General features: G+C 45.4%; 1 protein-coding gene across 3 annotated transcripts; it reads left to right on the forward strand.

The window, feature by feature from the left end:
- The first annotated feature begins 1,103 nt into the window (after positions 1-1,103).
- LOC129829168 (prolyl 4-hydroxylase subunit alpha-1-like) lies at positions 1,104-20,757 on the forward strand. 3 transcript variants are annotated; one of them, XM_055890769.1, is made up of 16 exons: positions 1,104-1,239; positions 3,201-3,307; positions 5,412-5,508; positions 6,089-6,240; positions 6,534-6,671; positions 10,647-10,895; positions 11,007-11,218; positions 13,106-13,282; positions 14,595-14,665; positions 15,400-15,465; positions 16,972-17,071; positions 18,066-18,119; positions 18,310-18,375; positions 18,606-18,674; positions 18,816-18,912; positions 19,115-20,757. In XM_055890769.1, exons 2-16 carry the CDS (start codon positions 3,223-3,225, stop codon positions 19,183-19,185), a joined length of 1,704 nt encoding a protein of 567 aa, XP_055746744.1. In that variant the 5' UTR covers positions 1,104-1,239; positions 3,201-3,222; the 3' UTR covers positions 19,186-20,757. The 3 variants fall into 3 exon arrangements, with proteins under 3 accessions (XP_055746744.1, XP_055746742.1, XP_055746743.1); XM_055890767.1 differs by lacking the exon at positions 15,400-15,465 and having other exon boundaries at positions 1,105-1,239; XM_055890768.1 differs by lacking the exon at positions 14,595-14,665 and having other exon boundaries at positions 1,105-1,239; positions 15,395-15,465.
- The last annotated feature ends 82 nt before the right edge of the window (positions 20,758-20,839 follow it).

Here is a 20,839-nt window from a genome sequence, read left to right on the forward strand (position 1 = left end):
GCAACATATACCAAGGACCCAATCTTCTGCAGCCATCATGAGGAGGATTCCGTAAGAAGATGCTGGTGTCCCACCCGCCCGACCCACAGAACCAACAACTCCAATACCGGAAGTAAGTGTGAGTGATGTTGTTGCATGTGTGTGTGTCTGACTCTCCTACCTTGGCCTGCTGTAACGATATATGTGAGTGAGTGAGATGTTATCAAAATTCATGAACTAAGTGTGTTCATCATTCTATATTGCAGCCGGTACCAACAAGAAGAACCGCTGTGATGTGTGTGGACCCAAGATGGACAGGAAGACACATTACACATGCATCAAGTGCAAGGAATACATTTGCAACACACACACAGTAAAACTCTGTCACTCAGGTGGTGTGTAGACCAGCCTTAATTTGTGTTCAATGGGGCTCGTTAATCATTTCCATAAAATACTGTATGAAAAATGTGTCCTTCCAATTTGTTCAGTTCAAAGTAATAAACATCAATAGTGATGAAAACCTTGTTTTAATTTATGTTTGTTCAAGATAAACATGATTTATTCCACCCATGTCGTGATTATAATTGATTTTTACCTCCAAAAAACGAATGGTGCTTTTATTGATAAATGTGGCCTAGCAGAGGTAAATGTCAAATATTAACCATGCATGCTGTCTATATTGCTTGTAATTGATATAAGTCAACATGTAAGTATTTTTTTTACGTACATTTATGGCTGTATTGTTTCTACTTTATTTATTCTCGAAATTAAATGTAGAGATTATTCTCTAAATAATGACACTTTATTCATCAAATTTTATTTTGACTTAATTCTCGAAATATTGCTTATTCTCGAAATTGTGCTACTTTTTTTTAAAGTACTCTCCAAGCAAAAATGTTTTATCCAAGAACCACCACTCATCGCTGTTTATTTTATTTGTTTCTTTTTGCTTGGCCATAATTGGCCATAAAACATTTACGGAGTAAATACGAAGACTGAGTGGAGTAGTTTAGAGTTACAGTCAATTTAAACACGACTGTATTTCACTCTTTGTTTCAATTCAGCCGCCAGGAGGCGACATTTACCATCCTGTAAAATGTCACTGAAGAGAAAAGGGAAGGTTTAAAAAAAATATTACTGGCACGTTAACCTACCAGCTCACTGCAGGTCAGTACAAATACCGAGGATTTGGAGAAAGCAGCGGTGGCAATTGACGTGGGGATTTAACCCCCTTCCGAACGCAGTGCTGGGCCGAAAAAGGTACCAAAATATGTCATTGATGTTCTTAATTATTGCATGATGCGTCTTCTGTATGATATCGCTCACTAGTATTTATTGGAGGAAACGTCTGGACATTTCCTCAGTCACTCTGGACCTAATGGCTAAACTGCTATTCGTTTTGGTCTGCTGCATTCCTTTATGAAATAACACATTGGAAAAAAATGATTGTTAGTCACATCGTTGTTGCAAATGAAACATTAGCTCGATTTTTGCTATTGATACTGTGTTGATATCTGTCTTGGCTTTGATTTGCCCTGCTGGACAGTAGCAACAATGTGTGAAGGTATCAAAAAGTTTTATGACGCACCTGCAGTAAAACTTAGCTAAGCTGGATGTTTTTACCGCCAATGTATTGTTTTTCCCAGTCTACACGTAACAGTAACATGTTGCTGGAAACAATTGGTTGGGACGTTATTGTACACATGTTGCGGCAATGTTGCTATTTCAAGGGAAGAGTTGCCTACGTGCAGATCGTTCGGAAACATAGCTGAAGGGTTAAGTTAGCTGACCGAACTCATCTCCATTGCGAAGGAAGTTCATTGAGTTCAGTCAGTTACTGCAGGGCCAGAATGATAAAATACCAGATGTGGAAAATGAAACTCAAGCAAATGTAACTTCCCTTTTATACCAATCTTTCATTTGCAGTCAGACTCTAGAGCTTCTAGGAAATCTATTTTTGATAGGGGTGCTCCCAAAATCCCAGCAATGGGGGAGGGGCATGAACGTGGCAGTCTTGTCTCCCCGAATTTCACTCCCCTAGCCTGAACCTCTCCAACAGTAGGCTGGCTATACATTCAGTTTACGACTCATTGACTCAAACATTCCCGGTCAACGGCTGGAATACGTCAGGATTCGGTTTCTTCAACCACTTAAGGCAGCTTGTATACACCATGGCTGTCAGCGTGTGTGATCGAACAATTATAAACTGTTTTAGTGAACCGTAATAGCCGATTACAGACACATCGCCTCTGCGTGTCCTCGCTAGTTTTCTTAACCTAATAGCCTAGCTGTGGGTAGTCTTGTAGAGTCACATCTCCCACATTCCAGACCAGTTGGTGATGAGACCTACTTTACATTTTCCTAGGCGGGGATGAGTGATGGGTCAGCTCTCCTGGGCCTCTGTTTAGGTGTTGCACGTCTGTTTCAAGGGTACCTATCAGAAATCAAATCCAGACCGACATGAAAGGAAATTAAGCCTATTGGCCTGTTTGTTTACTGTACTGTACCTACTGCACCGCAGCCTTTTGTGTGAACTTGTGCACTCTCCCGGGTATTTGATTGCCCATCGTAAATGCTTGGGCTGCCCAAAAGGCTGGTGTGGTGTAGTGTGTGGGGAATCAAGCCTCAACCTCCCACCTTGACCCCCCTCTGCTCCTTGCGCTCCTTGGGATGCAGCTGCTGCTTGCACTGGCCGGCATGTGTACTCCATCATCCCAAAAGCCTCAAATGCCCTCTGGTCAAACGGAGTACTGTCCTCTTTGTCTCAAGCGGTCACTGTGTGACTCAACAACTGAGTATCAAGTCTGTGTTTTTTTTATTTATAGATAGACACTGTATAATGAAAACACATTTTTTTTCATAGACTAAAAGTAATTGAAAATCTTTGCTTTGAGACTACAAAGTGTTTTTTTTTTAGGAGCAACACGAGTTACACGATAGTGATTGTGTAAAGAACTAGGCCGTCTGGGAGCAGTGAAAGGACCAGAGTGGGTCACGCCAGGGGCACGAGTTGGCATTGGTTACATATTCACTGGGTGCGTGCAGACTCAGTGGGTCCTGGAGGCAAGCCTGGCAAAACCATCTCTCAGTGTAGGCAACAAATTAATAGGAGCTTCTGCTCAGCCAGTTGACATGCTGAGACACGCAAGTGCCCTTTCATCTCACAGGTATTAATATGATATGTAACAGACTAACAACTTGTCTACCCCTCTCTCTTACAGACCCCTGTGCAGCAGTGCAAAGATGGCGCCGAGGGGTGTCTGGTGTGTGCTGTTGACCTGTCTCTTCTGCACATCCTCCGCTGACAAAGATTTCTTCACCTCCATCGGTAGATATCCCCCTCCATGAACAATCCTTTATAGACCCTTTTATTCAGTAGGTTTAGGGCAATCCCACGTTCATGTAATTGCACGGAGACGTCAACAAAAAAAAAATCTCACTTAAAGTGTATGCCAAACAAAACCCGTTGATTTCAATGTCTAACAAACCATACAGCTCTTTGCACATGGACTACTTATAACAATCGGAGAGCATGAGACTATAAGGTTCCATCTGAATTATTGTCAAAATGTAGTTATAGTTATTGACACAGCCCTCTTCTGTTCAGTGTTCTCTACCGATATAGTACTCTAAATACCCCCAATTCATGTTAAGTTTAAAAGAATACAAGCTAAAAAAATTGCTGACACCGTTCAAACCAATGAGAGTTCGGGACTTTAAGGCCAATTATCTCATCTTTTTGCAGATAGAACCTTATAGTCCCGAGCTCTCGAATTTACACGAAACGTTTAAAATAAAAACACATTTACTGGAGGAACGGTGGAGATGCAACGTTTGGTAAGAGAATTTCAGTCAAGTCTCCCTCCGTTTATTATGTGTCCACGCTTTCCAAAAACGATCTGCTCCGAATTAAGATTTAACGATGTCTGCAGAATGAATGTGGTGTCAGCTAGGAGATGACTCACAGACTTTTAAAAATAATCTGTTTTGGTTATTGAACTACTGTAAGTGAAGTGGTTTTACACCCAGTAACAGAATTACATCATAGGTCCCTGACCTGTACTGCACAGAAATGCATTATTATGGTAATGAATGCCATTCTCTTCATGGTGATGTATTCTAAATAGGTAAACAAAGGTATAAATATGGAATATCCTACTTTGCATATTTGGATATTATTCTACACACTGGCTATTATTTTAATGTGCTCTGCCACCAAATTTGGTTGGTCCGAACTGGGCCATGTCTACGTTTCACAAGTTTGGACATCATACTACAGCACAGTAGAGCTCAGTAGAGTACTGTACAGTAAAGTAGAATATAGTTCATTACAGTACAATACAGTGCATTATAGTGTACTCAATGCTAGTATGCTCTACTGTGTACTGTACTATACTCTACTTTACTGTGCTGTACAAACTTGTGAACCCATATGTGGTTTGTGACCTATGATTTCCCGTTGTAGCCAATTCAATATCAGAAATTCAGTTACTGATTTGGGATGCGAATTTCGAGTTCTAATCACTTTATTGTTTTTATTTATTTAACTTGGCAAGTCAGTTAAGAACAAATTCTTATTTTCAATGACGGCCTACCCCGGCCAAACCCAGACGACGCTGGGCCAATCACGTCCGGTTGTGATACAGCCGGGAATCGAACCAGGGTCTGTAGTGACGCCTTTAGCACTGAGATGCAGTGCCTTAGACTGCTGCGCCACTCGGGAGCCCTTAATGAATATGAATTAAATTATAATTAAATGAATACTTCATTAATAAACTTAATTGATATCAGCATAAACACTATAACTCATTGATAGGTCTACCTTTACTTGATACTTATGTGAACTTTCATTATCCTCCCTCATGAGGGAGAGAAATTATACAATGTAAAGGATGTGGGTTTTTGGGTATGGGATTTCAAGGCGCAAGGCAATGTTTCTTAAACTTACAGAATGCAGAAACATTTCTCCAACGCTTAATAGAAGTGTTGATATTGGTTGCCAGGGGTTTTCACCACAACATTACTGTGTTTTGGCGTGTTTATAATACCTCTGACGACTTTTTATGGGAGATGTTCTCTAACGCGCCCTTGTTCAATCTTCACCAGAAATCTAAAGCCTTGGCTCATTCCTCGTTTGTAGGATGGAAAATGGTTGAAAAATGTATACATGCCTTAATTTCACAAAAATATAGACGCTATAGCTTTTATTTGACACCCAGTTTGAAATGCTCCTATAATCTTCACGTTGGGGCTCATGGCTCTTTTTTACATGGAAATGGCTTTTATCACTACCGTCCTGTCTTGGTCACAAACCTCAACCCAAGGGGGAGAAATGTATTTATCACAGACATAAGCATTACAAACATGAATGGCTCTTCTATCTATTCAACATTTATACAACATTTTGCCCCCTGTTTCACTGTGTTCCCCAGGTCAGATGACAGATCTGCTGTACACAGAGAAGGACCTGGTCACCTCTCTGAAGGATTACATCAGAGCAGAGGAGAGCAAGCTGGAGCAAGTCAAAAAGTGAGAGGAGAGCCCCCCCCCCCCCCCCTTAGACGCTTTATCTCTCTAGCCCTATCTCGCTATCTTTGTCACTCACTCTCAAATGCCCAGACAGCTACTCTCTCGTTCTTGCTCACTTTACTCTCTCCCACAAGGCCTACACACAATGGTATAAATACTATCAAAGATAATCATTTTCCATATCCTTCTTCACATATCTTCGCACATATTCTTCACATATCCTTCTTCATGCCACCTGTACAGCAACACCCTCAGTGGGTATCATATTGCTGAGGGTGTCATATCACTTACAAAGAGCCCAGGTAACAAGACACCTAGTTTTCCTCTCCGCTTATTGTGTTACTGTAAAGAGACAACCGGGTGTGTCAAGTCCAGGACATGACGCAACTGATCTCTCTATCTATTGCCTTTCAATGGTGCTGAAGGACAGGTGTGCGTGCATGTTTGTCTGCAGACGGAGTACGTGAATACGATGTTGACGTATGTGTGTCACATGTGGAAATGCATCAGACAAGGAATCACTGTTTGCTTCTGGGAGTCGTGTACTGAATGTGTTTTCCCCCCTCCGCGACGTGTCCAGGTGGGCTCAGAAGCTGGACGTGTTGTCGGCCACGGCCACTCAGGACCCAGAGGGCTTCCTGGGCCACCCGGTCAACGCCTTCAAGCTGATGAAGAGGCTCAACACAGAGTGGGGGGAGCTGGAGAGCCTGGTCCTCAAGGACATGTCTGATGGTCAGGGTTACTCGCGGGCCTCTATTATAACGGCTGTATACATGCTTTATTACCACATAAAGATTCATCCTTCCAAATTATTACTAAGTGCTAATTGACAAGTTGTTTTCTTTCTTCAAATTATACAATCAGCAGCATTTTTTTTCACTAAAGTGATGGAACAGGGTCTTTATCGACTCAGAGAGGAACAAGGTTGTTCTCCAAGCATCTTTTAGCATCTGTACCGCCTTGAGGGAAGGTCTCGTGTAATAGAATTGAGCTTCTTAGCGATCTTTCCTTCCCCCATACTCCAGGGTTCATCTCGAACCTGACCATCCAGAGACAGTACTTCCCCAATGATGATGACCAGACGGGGGCAGCCAAGGCCCTGATGAGGCTGCAGGACACCTACCGACTGGACACGCAAACCATCTCCACGGGAGAGCTGCCTGGTGAGGGGCGATGGGGCAGGGAGGTTGAGGCTAGGGGCTTTAAATCTATGCGTCGCATGCTTTGTGAACAACGGGTATAGATTAACAGTGAAATACTTACTTATGGGTCCTTTCCCAGCCATGCAGAGTTAATGATAAAATAGAAATAGTGACATGAGGAATAAATGCACAGTGATTAAGGAGTAAAAAATAACATGGTTATCTACAGGGGGTACGAGGTACATATAGGTAAGGGTAAAGTGACTAGGCAACATGATAGATAATAGACAGTAGCAGCAGCGCGTGTGAAAGTGTGCTTGTGTGTGTGGCGTCAGTATGTATGTGTGGGCGTATGTGGTGTGTGTGTGTGAGGTATCAGTGTAAGTATATGAGAGTGTGTGGGTAGAGTCCAGTGTGTGTGCATAGAGTCAGTACAAGAGAGTTAGTGCAAAAAAAGGTTAGTGCAGGTAGTCCGGGTAGCCATTTGATGAGCTATTTAGTATTGTTTAGCAGTCTTATGGCTTGGGGGTAGAAGCTGTTCAGGGTCCTGTTGGTTCCAGACTTGCCGTGCGGCAGTAGAGTGAACAGGCTTGGGTGGTTGGAGTCTTTGACAATTCGTTGGGCCTTCCTCTGACACCTCCCGGTATAGAGGTCCTGGATGGCAGGGAGCTCGGCCCCCGTGATGCACTCGGCCGTACTAACCACACCCTGTAGTGTCGTGTGTCTTGCAGTTGCCGTACCAAGTGGTGATGCAGCCAGACAGGATGCTCTCAATGGTGCAGCTGTAGAACCTTTTGAGGATCTGAGGACCCATGCCTAATCTTTTCAGCCTCCCGAGGGGGAAGAGGCGCTGTCGTGCCCTCTTCGCAACTGTCTTGGTGTGTGTGTAAACCATGTTAATTCCTTAGTGATGTGGACACCGAGGAACTTGAAGCTCTCGACCTGCTCCACTACAGCCCCGTCAATGTGGATGGGGGTGTGCTCGCCCTTCCATTTCGTGTAGTCCACGATCAGCTCCTTTGTCTTGCTGACGTTGAGGGAGAGGTTGTTGTGCTGGCACCACACTGCCAGGTCTCTGACCACCTCCCTATACATGTATATGTTATTCATTTAGCAGACCCTCCAATCCAGAGCGATTTACAGTAGTGATTGCATACATTTCATAGATTTTTCTCTCGTACTGGTCCTCTGTGGGAATCGAACCCACAACCCTGGCGTTGCAAGCTCCATGCTCTAGCTGGCTGCCTCATCGTCGTTGGTGATCAGACCTACCACCGGCGTGTCGGTAAACTTGATGATGATGTTGGAGTTGTGTTAGGCCACACATTCGTGGGTGAACACTGAGTTCAGGAGGGGACTAAGCACACACGCCTGAGGGGCCCCCGTGTTGATAAAATAAAAAGTTCACCTTTATTTAACCAGGTAAGCTAGTTGAGAACAAGTTCTCATTTACAACTGCGACCTGGCCAAGATAAAGCAAAGCATTGCGACACAAACAACAACCCAGAGTTACACATGGAATAAACAAGCATACAGTCAATAACACAATAGAAAAAAAAGAAAGTCTATATACAGTGTGTGCAAATGGCGTGAGGAGGTAAGGCAATAAATAGGCCATAGTAGCGAGGTAGTTACAATTTAGAAAATTAACACTGGAGTGATAGATGAGCAGATGATGATGTGCAAGTAGAAATACCGGTGTGCAAAGTGCAGAAAAGTAAATAAAAACGATATGGGGATGATGTAGGTAGATTGGGTGGGCTATTTACAAATGGGCTATTTACAGCTGCAGCGATCGGTTAGCTGCTCAGATAGCTGATGTTTAAAGTTAGTGAGGGAAATATAAGTCTCCAGCTTCAGCGATTTTTGCAATTCGTTCCAGTCATCGGCAGCAGAGAACCGGAAGGAAAGGCGGCCAAAGGACATGGTAGCTTTGGGGATGGCCAGTGAAATATACCTGCTATAGTGCGTGCTACCGGTGAGTGTTGTTATCGTGACCAGTGAGCTGAGATAAGGCGGAACTTTACCTAGCATCGACTTATAGATGACCTGGAGCCAGTGGGCCTGGCGACGAATATGTAGCGAGGGCCAGCCGACTAGAGCACACAAGTCGCAGTGGTGGGTGTTGGAGATGTTTAATATGAGTCTGGAAGGAGAGTTTACAGTCTAGCCAGACACCTAGGTAAGCCTTGGCCAGGTCGATGAAGACGGCTGCACAGTACTGTCTTTTATCGATGGCGGTTATGATATAGTTTAGTACCTTGAGCGTGGCCGAGGTGCACCCGTGACCATCTCGGAAACCGGATTGCACAGCGGAGAAGGTACGGTGGGATTCGAAATGGTCAGTGATTTGTTTATTGACTTTGCTTTCGAAGACTTTAGAAAGGCATGGCAGGATGGATATCGGTCTATAACAGTTTGGATCTAGGCATCTCGGACGATACGAAAGAGAGGTTGAACAGACTGGTAATAGGGGTTGCAACAATGGCGGCGGATAATTTTAGGAAGAGAGGGTCCAGATTGTCTAGTCCAGCTGATTTGTACGGGTCCAGGTTTTGCAGCTCTTTCAGGACATCTGCTATCTGGATTTGGGTGAAGGAGAAGCTGGGGAGGTGTGGAGCTGTTGGCCGGGGTTGGGGTAGCCAGGAGGAAAGCATGGCCAGCTGTAGAGAAATGCTTATTGAAATTCTCGATTATCGTGGATTTATCGGTGGTGCCAGTGTTACCTAGCCACAGTGCAGTGGGCAGCTGGGAGGAGGTGCTCTTATTCTCCATGGACTTTACAGTGTCCCAGAACTTTTTGGAGTTAGAGCTACAGGATGCACATTTCTGTTTGAAAAAGATAGTCTTTGCTTTCCTGACTGACTGCGTTTAATGGTTCCTGACTTCCCTGAAAAGTTGCATATCGCATCGCGGGGACTATTCGATGCTAGTGCAGTCCGCCACAGGATGTTTTTGTGCTGGTCGATGGCAGTTAGGTCTGGAGTGAACCAAGGGCTATATCTGTTCTTTGTTCTAAATTCTTTTTGAAAGCGGCATGCTTATTTAAGATAGTGAGGAAATTCCTTTTAAAGAACGACCAGGCATCCTCGACTGACGGGATGAGGTCAATATCCTTCCAGGATACCCGGGCCAGGTCGATTAGAAAGGCCTGCTCGCAGAAGTGTTTTAGGGAGCGTTTCACAGTGATGAGGGGGGATCTTTTGACCACGGACCCATAGCAGATGCAGGCAATGAGGCAGTGATGGTCAGCATGGGGATGTGTTGTTGCCTACCCTCGCCACCTGGGGGCGGCCCTCCGGAAGTTCAGGATCCAGTTGCAGAGGGCGTGTCCAGGGAGGTGTCACCTGAGCTTGGTGATGAGCTTGCAAGGGACTATGGTGTTAAATGCGAGCAGTAGTCAATGAACAGCATTCTTACCTTGGGTATTCCTTTTGTCCAGGTGAGTGAGGGCAGTGTGGAGCGCAATAGAGATTGCGCTATCTATGGATCTGTCGGGGCGGTCTGCGAATTGGAGTAAGGCTAAGGTGTCTGGGATGATGGTGTCGATGTGAGCCATGACCAGCCTTTCAAAGCATTTCATGGCTATAGGTGTGAGTGCTATGAGGCGATAGTCATTTAGGCACCTACTGGCTGGAAACACATACCATCTCCATGAGGGAACTGCCTGGTGAGGGGGGTGAGGGGGAGGCAGGGAAAGGCACGTGGAGGGAGCTGCATATCAGGAGTGGATTAGCCGTGGCGTGTTGCCGGCGGAGGTTCTGTTATAGCTTCAGTGATTGCTGCTCCTGCTCCTGTTAGGGAGGGAAACCCTGCACAGGGCTCACAACATGCAGTGGAAAGCCCCATTTAGTCCACATGAAGTCTTGAAATCCCATGTAATGCCATAGAAATGCACTGTATGCAAATGCGGCCGAGATGGAATTGTTATGGTGACGAGATGAGTCTATGTGTGTGTCTGATGCGTGTGTGTCACGCACTCATGTCTACACACAGGAACCAATACTGATGTCACTATGAGCCCTATGACGGTGGAGGACTGCTTTGAGCTGGGGAAGATAGCCTACTCTGATGCAGACTACTACCACACGGAGCTGTGGATGGAGCAGGCCCTGAAACAGCTGGACGGGGGAGAGGAGTCCACTGTGGACATGGTGACCATCCTGGACTACCTCAGCTACTCCATCTACCAGCAGGGGGAGCTAGAGAGGGCCCTGGACTACACCAAGAGACTGCTGAAATTGGGTGGGTGGATATTTGTGTTTCATAGGCGTTTCATGTCTTGATTATAATTCACAGGACGATACTGAGTAGATTCTCCTCTTCGGTCCTAAATGTGTCTGCTGTGTTCCTCAGACTCTGCCCACCAGCGAGCCAACGGCAACCTGAAGTACTTTGAGTACCAGCTGGCCAAGCAGAAGAAGGTGGAGGCGGAGGAGGGCCTGAAGGAGAAGGAGAAAAGAGAGAGGGAGAAGAGGGAGGCGTCTGAGAAGAAGGGCAGACCTGCAGACTACCTGCCTGAGAGGAGGAAATACGAACAGCTGTGTCGCGGCGAGGGCATCAAGATGGTGAGAGGCTGTACTGACCACTGGTGGCACTTTAAATCGGAGGACAGACTCCTAGTAGTAGCTGGAATAGAATAAATGGAAAGATATCAAACACATGGCTTCCATGTGTTTGATACTATTCCATTCATTTCTTTCCAGCCATTACTATGAGCCATCCTCCCCTCACCAGCCTCCACTGGTACTAACACACACACTCTGCATGCACAACTTCTAATGGCTATGCATTTTGATGTTTAAACGGCTGAAGTCCTACTCGTCTTGAAAGGCTTTATATTGATCATTGAATTACACTGAACAAAAATATAAATGCAAAATGTAAAGTGTTTCGTGAGCTGAAATAAAAGAACCCAGGAATGTTCCATACGCACAAAAATCTTATTTCTCTCAAATTGTGCGTTCAAATGTGTTTTTCATCCCTGTTAGTGGCCATTTCTCCTATGCCAAGATCATCCATCCACCTGACAGGTGTGGCATATCAAGAAGCTCATTAAACAGCGTGATCATTACGCAGCTGCACCTTACGGACAATAAAAGGCCACTTTTAAAACGTGCAGTTTTGTCACACAACACAATGCCACACACGTCTCAAGTGAGGGAGCATGCGATTGGCATGCTGACTGTAGGAATGTCCGCCAGAGCTGTCGCCAGAGAGTGAAATGTTCATTTCTCCAACGTCGTATTAAAGAATTTGGTACTACGGCCTCACAACCGCAGACCACGTGTATGGCGTCGTGTGGGCGAGCGGTTTGCTGATGTCAACGTTGTGAACAGAGTGCCCCGTGGTGGCGGTGGGGTTATGGTACGGGCAGGCATAAGCTACGGACAACAAACACAATTGCATTTTTATCGATGTCTGTTTGAATGCACAGAGATACTGTGACTCGAATGTCGTGCCAATCATCCACTGCCGTCACCTCATGTTTCAGCATGATAATGCACAGCCCCATGTTGCAAGGATCTGTAGACAATTCCTGTCCCAGTTTTTCCATGGCCTGCATACTCACCTGACATGTCACCCATTGAGCATGTTTGGAATGCTCTGGATCGACAAGTACGGCAGCGTGTTCCATTTCCCGCCAATATCCATCAACTCCGACACAGCCATTGAAGAGGAGTGGGACAGCATTCCACAGGCCACAATCAACAGCCTGATCAACTCTGTGCGAAGGAGATGTGTCGCACTGCGTGAGGCAAATGGTGGTCACACCAGAGACAGACTTTTTCTGGTCCACGCCCCTACCTTTTTTTAAGGTATCTGTGACCAACAGATGCAGATCTCTATTCCCAGTCATGTAAAATCCATAGATTAGAGTCTCATTTATTTATTTAAATTGACTGATTTCCTGATATGAACTGTAACTCAGTAAAATCCTTAATTGTTGCATGTTACATTTATGTTTTTTGTTCAGTATAGATGGGTATTTCCGAAGCCATATGCTCATCCGAGAGAGACCAGTTCGATGTTTGCCAGGACTAAAGGAATCTTTTGGCACACTTTCCTCTGCTGCGTGAATCTCCTTGATGATTCTCTGTGTCCTCTCTCCTGCATACACCGCTCCCTGCTTCTCCCCCTGGCTCTGCTTCTGCCTGTCTGTCCATAGATGGATCTGTTTACTCTAGTCATTATGTTTGGCAACGAGGCAGAAGCCTGGACGAACAAGTGTGTGTGTGGGGGTTAGAGTGTGTGTGTGCACTCGCTGAACCGTGCCTTGATAGGTTCTAAGCCAGTAGCTATAGCAATGGCCAGAACTGTGAGAATGTCCCATATATGTCCCGTAATGTTTGGGTCAGATACCATAGCAAATGATCTGCAAGTTTGTGACCTCGGGTGACCCTCTGTGATTTCTATATGATAATGATCTCTCTATCTCCCTCCCCCTATCTCAGACCCCGCGGCGTCAGAGTCGTATGTTCTGCCGTTACTTTGACAACAACCGCCACCCCCTGTACGTGCTGGGTCCCGTCAAGCAGGAGGACGAGTGGGACCGCCCACGCATCATCCGTTACCACGATGTCCTCTCCAACAGCGAGATCGAGAAGGTCAAAGAGCTGGCCAAACCCAGGGTGAGTTCAAGGTCCACCCTCAGGGAAGGCAAGGTCTGGGGTGTGGTAAGGGTGGCAAAATTCCAGTAATTTTTTCAGTTTTCCCCCACAATTCCAAGGTTTTCCAGAATTGCCATTTGGAGGAGAGTTTTGGCAAAGTCTCTGGGATTTTGCAACCACTGATTTTAACGTGGTAGGCGTTAAAATCAGTGGAGGCTGGTGGGGGTGCTATAGGAGGACAGGCTTGAAAGTACTACTTAAAAAGTTTTTTGGTATCTGTACTTTACTATTTATATTTTTGAATAGTTTTACTTCACTACATTCCTAAAGAAAATGATGCGGTTTTTACTCCATCCATTTTCCCTGACACCCAAAAGTACTTGTTACATTTTGAATGCTCACCAGGACAGGAAAATGGTCTTATTCACACACTTATCAAGAGAACATCCCTGGTCATCCCTACTATGTTGGAGAGTTCCCCTGACTACCTGTAAAAAAATATATATATATATATTTAATTATTATTTTTTGCTTTATGTAAGGAATATTAAATTATTTATACTTTTGATACTTAACTATATTTTAGTAATTACATTTACTTTTGATACTTAGTATATGTACTCAAGTAGTATTTTACTGGGTGACTTTCACATTTACTTGAGTCATTTTCTATTAAGGTATTTTTACCTTTTAGTATGAAAATTGGATATTTTTTCCAGCACTGGGTGGAATAAATGGAACGGAGACAAACATGGTTCCCATATGTTTGATGTGTTGGATACAGTCCCATTTCTTTTATTCCAGCCTTTCCAATGAGCCCGTCTTCCTATAGCTCGTCCCACCAGCCTCCACTGGTTAAAATGGGTGTAATATGCAAATTCCATTGCTGCCATAAGAACACTGGGGGTGCCCACTCTGCCTGAGGACCTGACTGTGTACAATGTGTGTGTTTGTTCATTTGTTACACACTGGCTGGATAAGAGCAACATCCCACTTGTTTGGCTCATACAGTAGTATTTGATAGCTCAGTTAGAACTAAAAGGGAGTTTTGACTCGGCAATGAACATCACCTCAAACGATCATTAACCCAATCATAGCTTCATATCAACACATATCTGACTCTCGCGTAAATCGTGTATTGATGTCAATGATCGAGATCCATAACTCAAGCTGTGGTTCAGCTCTTGGAGAGGGTAAGGGAACCCAGCAGGGACACACAGCACAGACGTAATGTAGCCTAGTAGTGTACGTGGGTCCAGCAGCCAGCCAGTGTGTAACAGGGTTTGTCCCTGTAACCCGTGTCCTCTCGGCCGGTTGGCTGTTGGCTCCACAGCTGCGCCGGGCCACCATCTCCAACCCCATTACTGGTGTGCTGGAGACCGCCCACTATCGCATCAGCAAGAGGTAAGACCAGCAGGCAGGGATGGGCACAACACTGTACCCCAAACCGTGCCTCTGTCTGTACGCCAAACCCCTCTGCACCCCGCATCTCCTCCGCTTCGGGCAGGAACCTTGGCAAAAGCACAACAGCTAGTCGTGAACTCTACGACTTAAGCGTAGAATGATTATAACTGCTTGTACACAATGACTAGTGTAAATTGATAGTGTTGTATGTTTGGGGAGCTTGTGCTGTTATTGCCTGAACAAGTCACTTTTTGTGTGAAATGTAGATTTTTCGGGTATATTGGAAGGTAGGTTGATTTTGAAGGTATAATTCTGGGCCCGTGCTCTTGCCAAGATGTCCTGCCACTGCTTTGATCATAACAAGAGGAAGAGGAGTTCAGTATCCTCTGCTTGTTATCTGACTCCGTTAACAGTAGTCGGGGGTGCGACAGGGGCAGTCTAATATCTCATCTTCCTTTTGTAGCATCTCAATTAAGTTTGACAGTGGCCATTACCTGAGTGCAAGCTCAGCAAGTCGTTTGCTGCGATGGTTTTTAGACGGCATGGTTCGCATGCCCTGGCCTGGCATCAGTCTGGCTCTCATACAGTTGCTTGATCGTTCAGTGACCGTCTCTCTCTATCTCTGTCTCTCTCTCTCTTTCTATTTCTCTGTCTCTCCTCCTCCTCTCTGTGTGTGTCTGTCCTCCACTTTGTGATCTGTGACTGTAATGTGAACCGTCCGGGAGCTAGCTAAGGCGCGCCACCGTGCATGACCCCCAAACAGGGAAACTCACCACGGCCCAGTACAGAGTCTCCAAGAGGTAAGGGGTCAAAGGTGACGGGGAGGGGCCTGCATGAGGCCCTGTCCGCCCTTTCACGCTGCTCATCCCTCTCCCTCACCCCTTTGTGGACCTTTGCTTATGGATACACCTCCCTCCCCCTGACCTATACAGTAAGAGCACCTCCTCTACCCTCCCACTCATCAGATGATTGACATTATCAGCATGACAAGCCAAGGTAGTTTAATCTGCTCTTTCTCTTTGAAAACACAAAGACTTTTTCGGTTATCTTGGTGCAGGCTCTGGTGTATCGTACAGAATGTTATTTCAGCGTGTGGGTGGAAGTCAAAGTTGATTTCCTCTTACAGGAAGGTGGCTGCCGGCCTCGTGGCTCCGTTCAAGCCTGTTTAATGTGGAGCGGTTATAGAGCGCCCCCTCGTGCAGATAGATTGAGCTGAGACGAGCAAATGGAAACATGGTGGTGACCGTGTTCTTTTCCTCAAGTCTGATGCCCCAGATGATAGTAACATTACGACCTTTGAGCCCATTCACCTAAATGAGTTAAATACATTAAGCGTTTTGCTCATTAAACATGCAATGTTTTAACGAATTATCTTAGGCCCATTAGTTATCCGGGTTCTTAGTTAGGCCGTATATATTTGTCTTTTTGTTAGATAAATGGTTTAATTAACCACTCTGATACAGCAAACATATTTGTAACCGTACAGCCGATATAGCAACTGATGGCACATTTATATCTGAGGATTTGAGACAGAATTCTGGCCGTACTCTCCCAATAACAGCACTTCAAAAATAGCCCAGAGTAATTCAACACACACACACACATTTCTACTTCAGTGTGTATGACTAGATTGAGCCACTTCAAGGCATGTCTTATTCATTTATATAACATGCACAGGCTATGCTAATTAGCTGGATGCACATAGGACACACACAGGCACTCCCGTTAAATGATGGTGTGTAAAACACAGGGCCTGAGACTGGGGCTTTGTCTGACTCGACGTGGTTCGACCCCTCGAGGGGGCCAAGTGAGGTGTGGCTCCTATCCAATGGAAGGATGAGATCTTGGTCTGCCCAGTCTACTCTGCCGCCTGCTGGACACTTAACAGCGTCTTCTGTTACTCCCATACCTTTCTAATCCAATATATATATATTTTACGTAGAGGGACAGAAGGACTGGGGTCTGTTGTTAAATGAATAACCCCAAATGGTTACTCTGCCCCATCTTCCTTGGTGAGAAACAGTTAAAGTTTGCATTAACTAAGGGGATTCTCAAATAGAAGCATATCAAAAGGGAGAAATGGAAAAAAATAACATTTTGCTTTGAGACTTGTGGATAAATATGGGGTTCCCTTGAAGCGTTCTGTCCCAACCAGCCTGTTTCCTTCTCCTACACCCTTCTAACATACAGTACTAACGCATGCAGCCCATGCTCATCTGTAATAACGTTAGTCAGCTGCCTGGCTGCAATTGATCATAAATCAAGGTGTGTTTTACGACTCAGAAACTCTCCGTCTCTCATCACAGTGCGTGGCTAACCGCCTACGAGGATCCAGTAGTGGACAAGATAAACCAGCGCATTGAGGACATCACCGGCCTGAATGTCAAGACAGCAGAGGAGCTGCAGGTAACACAAGAGAACATCCGGTTGGCTGAGGGAATTTGGTAGGACTGGAGAACTGGCAGGAGTGGATAATCACGCAGTAAACCTATAGGGTTTAGCGACCAATGATGTGAATATACACTGAGTATACGAAACATTAAGAACACCTGCTTTTTCCATGACATCGACTGATCAGGTGAATCCAGGTGAAAGATATGAATCCCTGATGTACTGTGTCACTTGTTAAATCCACTTTAATCAGTGTAGATGAAGGAGGAGACAGGTTAAAGAAGGATTTTTGTGTCTTGAGACAATTGAGACATGGATTGTGTATGCGTGCCATTCAGAGGGTGAATGGGCAAGACAAAATATTTAAGTGCCTTTGAACGGGGTATGGTAGGAGGTGCCAGGCGCGCCAGTTTGTGTCAAGAACTGCAACGCCGCTGGGTTTTTCACGCTCAACAGTTCCCCGTGCGTATCAAGAATGGTCCACCACCCAAAGGACATCCAGACAACTTGACACAACTGTGGGAAGCTTTGGAGTCAACATGGGCCAGCATCCGTGTGCGACGCTTTCGACACCTTGTAGAGTCCATGCCCCGACGAATTGAGGCTGTTCTGAGGGCAAAAGGGGGGGTAGCAATTTAATATTAGGAAGGTGTTCCTAATGTTTGGTATGTTCAGTGTATATGTCTATTATAGCAACAGGGTGACAAATGTATTCCATGCAGTGACTACATCTGCATTGCTTACTGTTTGGGGATTTAGGCTGGTTTTCTGTATAGCACTTTGTGACATCTACTGATGTTTAAAAAGGGCTTTGTAAATACATTTGATTGATCGATCAGGAATGAACTTTACTGCCGTTTGCTACTTAGGAAGAGCCAATGAAAAGACTAGTGTTTGTACTGTGAAGGTGAAGCGGAAGGCAAGGTCATTCTACAGTACTGAAGACGAGTGTCTCTAATGACAACACGGCATCTGTCACTGTTTATACCCTCATTTCCTCTCTCCCCAGGTGGCAAATTACGGCGTGGGCGGGCAATACGAGCCCCACTTTGACTTTGGGCGGGTAAACAAGGCCTCTCTTTCTATTCTGGTCGGGGAAATATGACGTGCACGACCGAGAGTCAGTGGGTGACTGTTGATGGCTGCCACACTTGCGTCTACTGTTGTTAGTGGGTTCATATGTGGGTGGGGTTTTTGTTGCCTTGAGTGTCATTTAACCTTAGACCCTTTGTGTATGTTCCCTGTCTTTGCAGAAAGATGAACCAGATGCGTTTAAAGAGCTGGGCACCGGGAACCGCATCGCCACCTGGTTAATTTACGTTAGTATCTCCGCTTTATACATCTCCATTAAGCAATTCACTGTTTCAGGTCTATTTCATAGCTATGGATACACTTTCGATCTTCCGTTTACCCATGTGTAAATCGATCGAATTTCCAAGATTCCATTAAACGGCAATGGGGTTCAGTTATGTTGAACTTGAAAAATCTCTGCTCTATTAGAGTGGTCGGTATGACTGATAGCTTGAAGACGTTCTCTTCTCTGTTGCAGATGAGTGACGTGCCATCAGGGGGCGCCACTGTCTTTACAGATGTGGGAGCTGCAGTGTGGCCCAAAAAGGTGAAACGCACAACTGCGGTGTTCACGGCGCATTCTTTTCCCGTTAAGCGTGCGCGAAGGACTTCTTTCCTGTGATGATATTTGAACGCTAAATGAGGAACGGTGTCGTTGATGTGTGTATATGTAAACTGTTGTTTTCAGGGCAGTGCGGTGTTCTGGTATAACCTGTTTGCCAGCGGAGAGGGTGACTACAGCACGCGGCACGCGGCCTGCCCCGTCCTAGTGGGCAACAAGTGGGGTGAGCCAACCTGTTTCTCATTACATCCTTTAATCCTGTCAAATGGCGTACCTACACCCTGAGAACTTCAGGTCTGCCTGGGGACAGAGATAACGGTTTGCTGCAGCAGTTAACAGTGGGTCCTTTATCCTATGTCGTGTTTTTTGACGTGTGTGTTTTACCTGTCCACCTGGATTAGTTTTCATCTTCTCTCTCTCTCCAGTGTCCAACAAGTGGATTCACGAGCGAGGCCAAGAGTTCAGAAGACGTTGCACTCTGGACGAGTCTGACTGATCAAAAGGAATAAAACACCTTCCTCCTAATCCTCGTCTTCCTCTTCCAATGCCTCCTCCTGGACCCACGTGACTCTCGGCGCTGTGGACGCTGACGTGCCCTCTGACCTCTCCACCCCCTTCCTCTCCTTCCTTCTCTCCAAACTCAGCGTTCACTCAGTGGTTCTCTGAGGCTCTGGCTGCTCATGTGATCTGTCACATTTTATTTTTTATCTGAGGTGTGTGTGTGCGTGCGTGTGTGTGTGTGTGTGTGGGGGGTTCACCAGTCCCAGTCTGTGCCTTCTGTTGATGGGTTTTACACACTCAGACTGCACAGCTGTCTTAAAACCTGGGGAACTTTTATTTAACTCTCACCCTTAACATGGACCTTTTTATGTTGATACTATCGACAAGATGCTCAATTAACTAGTTCAGCGTTTCCCAACTCTGGTCCTTGAATAGCCCAACAGTACACATTTGTATTGTAGCCCCCAGACCAGCACACCCGATTCAACTTGTCAACTCATCGTCAAGCCCTTGATAAGTTGAATGAGATGTGTTTGTTCAGAACTCCAACGAAATGGTGTACTGTTCGGAGGACTGGCGGACCGGAGTTGGGAAAACACGGAACTAGAGCAGTCAACACAGCTGCTTCTCCCTTTCAACTTCCTACAACGTGACATATTTTCATGTGCACTTCTCAGAAACCATTCTTTACATTGTTGATGGAATTTTATACAGCACACTATGCACAGGGTCTGGGTTACTATCGGACTAAGGGAAGGTCTCCGAACAGTGCTTATGACAAGTGATTATCACTGATTCACTGTGATATATTGACAGAGGAGCTGTGCCAGCCCCCCCCCCCCCCCCCCCCTCTCCCTCTTTTCCTTCTCTCTCTCCCTTACACCCCTCTTCTCTACCAAGGCCATGTCTGCCGCGGGGCTATTTCAGCCCTGAGGTCATTCACTCCACGACAAACACTACTGCATCTGCTGCACAGATAAACACTGACTTTTAAAGCCAAAGGTACACGATGTCTCTTCGTTTTTCTGCCTCTCCCCCCCCCCGCTCTGTCTCTCTCAACGCTCTCTGTTCCTCCTGTGTCTCCCACTCCTCTCTGCCTTGGGTGAAACACAGTAAACTAAATGCAGGTACTGACTGTCACCGTTCTATGTTACCGAAGCAAAGCTCGTACCTGATCAACCGATGATTCATTGGGTTTGACGATAATAGGATTTCATCCCTAAAATGACTGAATGAAATATGATGCTAAGAATCGATAAGAAATGTTTCTTCCGTGTATCACTCCAAACCTGGTTCCTCCACTCCACAGTTTAAGCCTCTGCTGACCCTGGGCAGAACGATACCTCATGAGAGGCAGTTGCTGATTTGTTCAGAGGGTCCCTGGTTCGAGCCCAGGTTGGGGGCAAGGATCGGGACAGAAGCAACACGGTTACATGTTTTTCCTCCCAGATGCAGGTCTTCTTTTTATTTTGAATTGTAATAACGATGGGATGTGTGGGGATATGTGTTGTACATGTGAGATTAATGTTTTCTACAGAAATAAATATTACGTTAAGTAAAGAATTCAGTCTGGAGTGAGTCAGTGTCTTACATGATTTGTCCAGACCAGACGCATAATTGATTGAAACAACTGCAGAACTATTCCTATT

This window comes from Salvelinus fontinalis, chromosome 30 (assembly GCF_029448725.1).
Source record: "Salvelinus fontinalis isolate EN_2023a chromosome 30, ASM2944872v1, whole genome shotgun sequence".
NCBI classification, from domain to species: Eukaryota; Metazoa; Chordata; class Actinopteri; order Salmoniformes; family Salmonidae; genus Salvelinus; species Salvelinus fontinalis.

What these genes read in the sequence shown, in the direction of transcription:
- LOC129829168 (XM_055890769.1), top strand. Translation starts at nt 3,223, where the DNA reads ATGGCGCCGAGGGGTGTCTGGTGTGTGCTGTTGACCTGTCTCTTCTGC. An exon ending in GCGGCGAGGGCATCAAGATG is followed by an intron (nt 11,219 to 13,105) that starts GTGAGAGGCTGT and finishes CCCCTATCTCAG; the next exon opens with ACCCCGCGGCGTCAGAGTCG. An exon ending in CACTATCGCATCAGCAAGAG is followed by an intron (nt 14,666 to 15,399) that starts GTAAGACCAGCA and finishes GAGCTAGCTAAG; the next exon opens with GCGCGCCACCGTGCATGACC.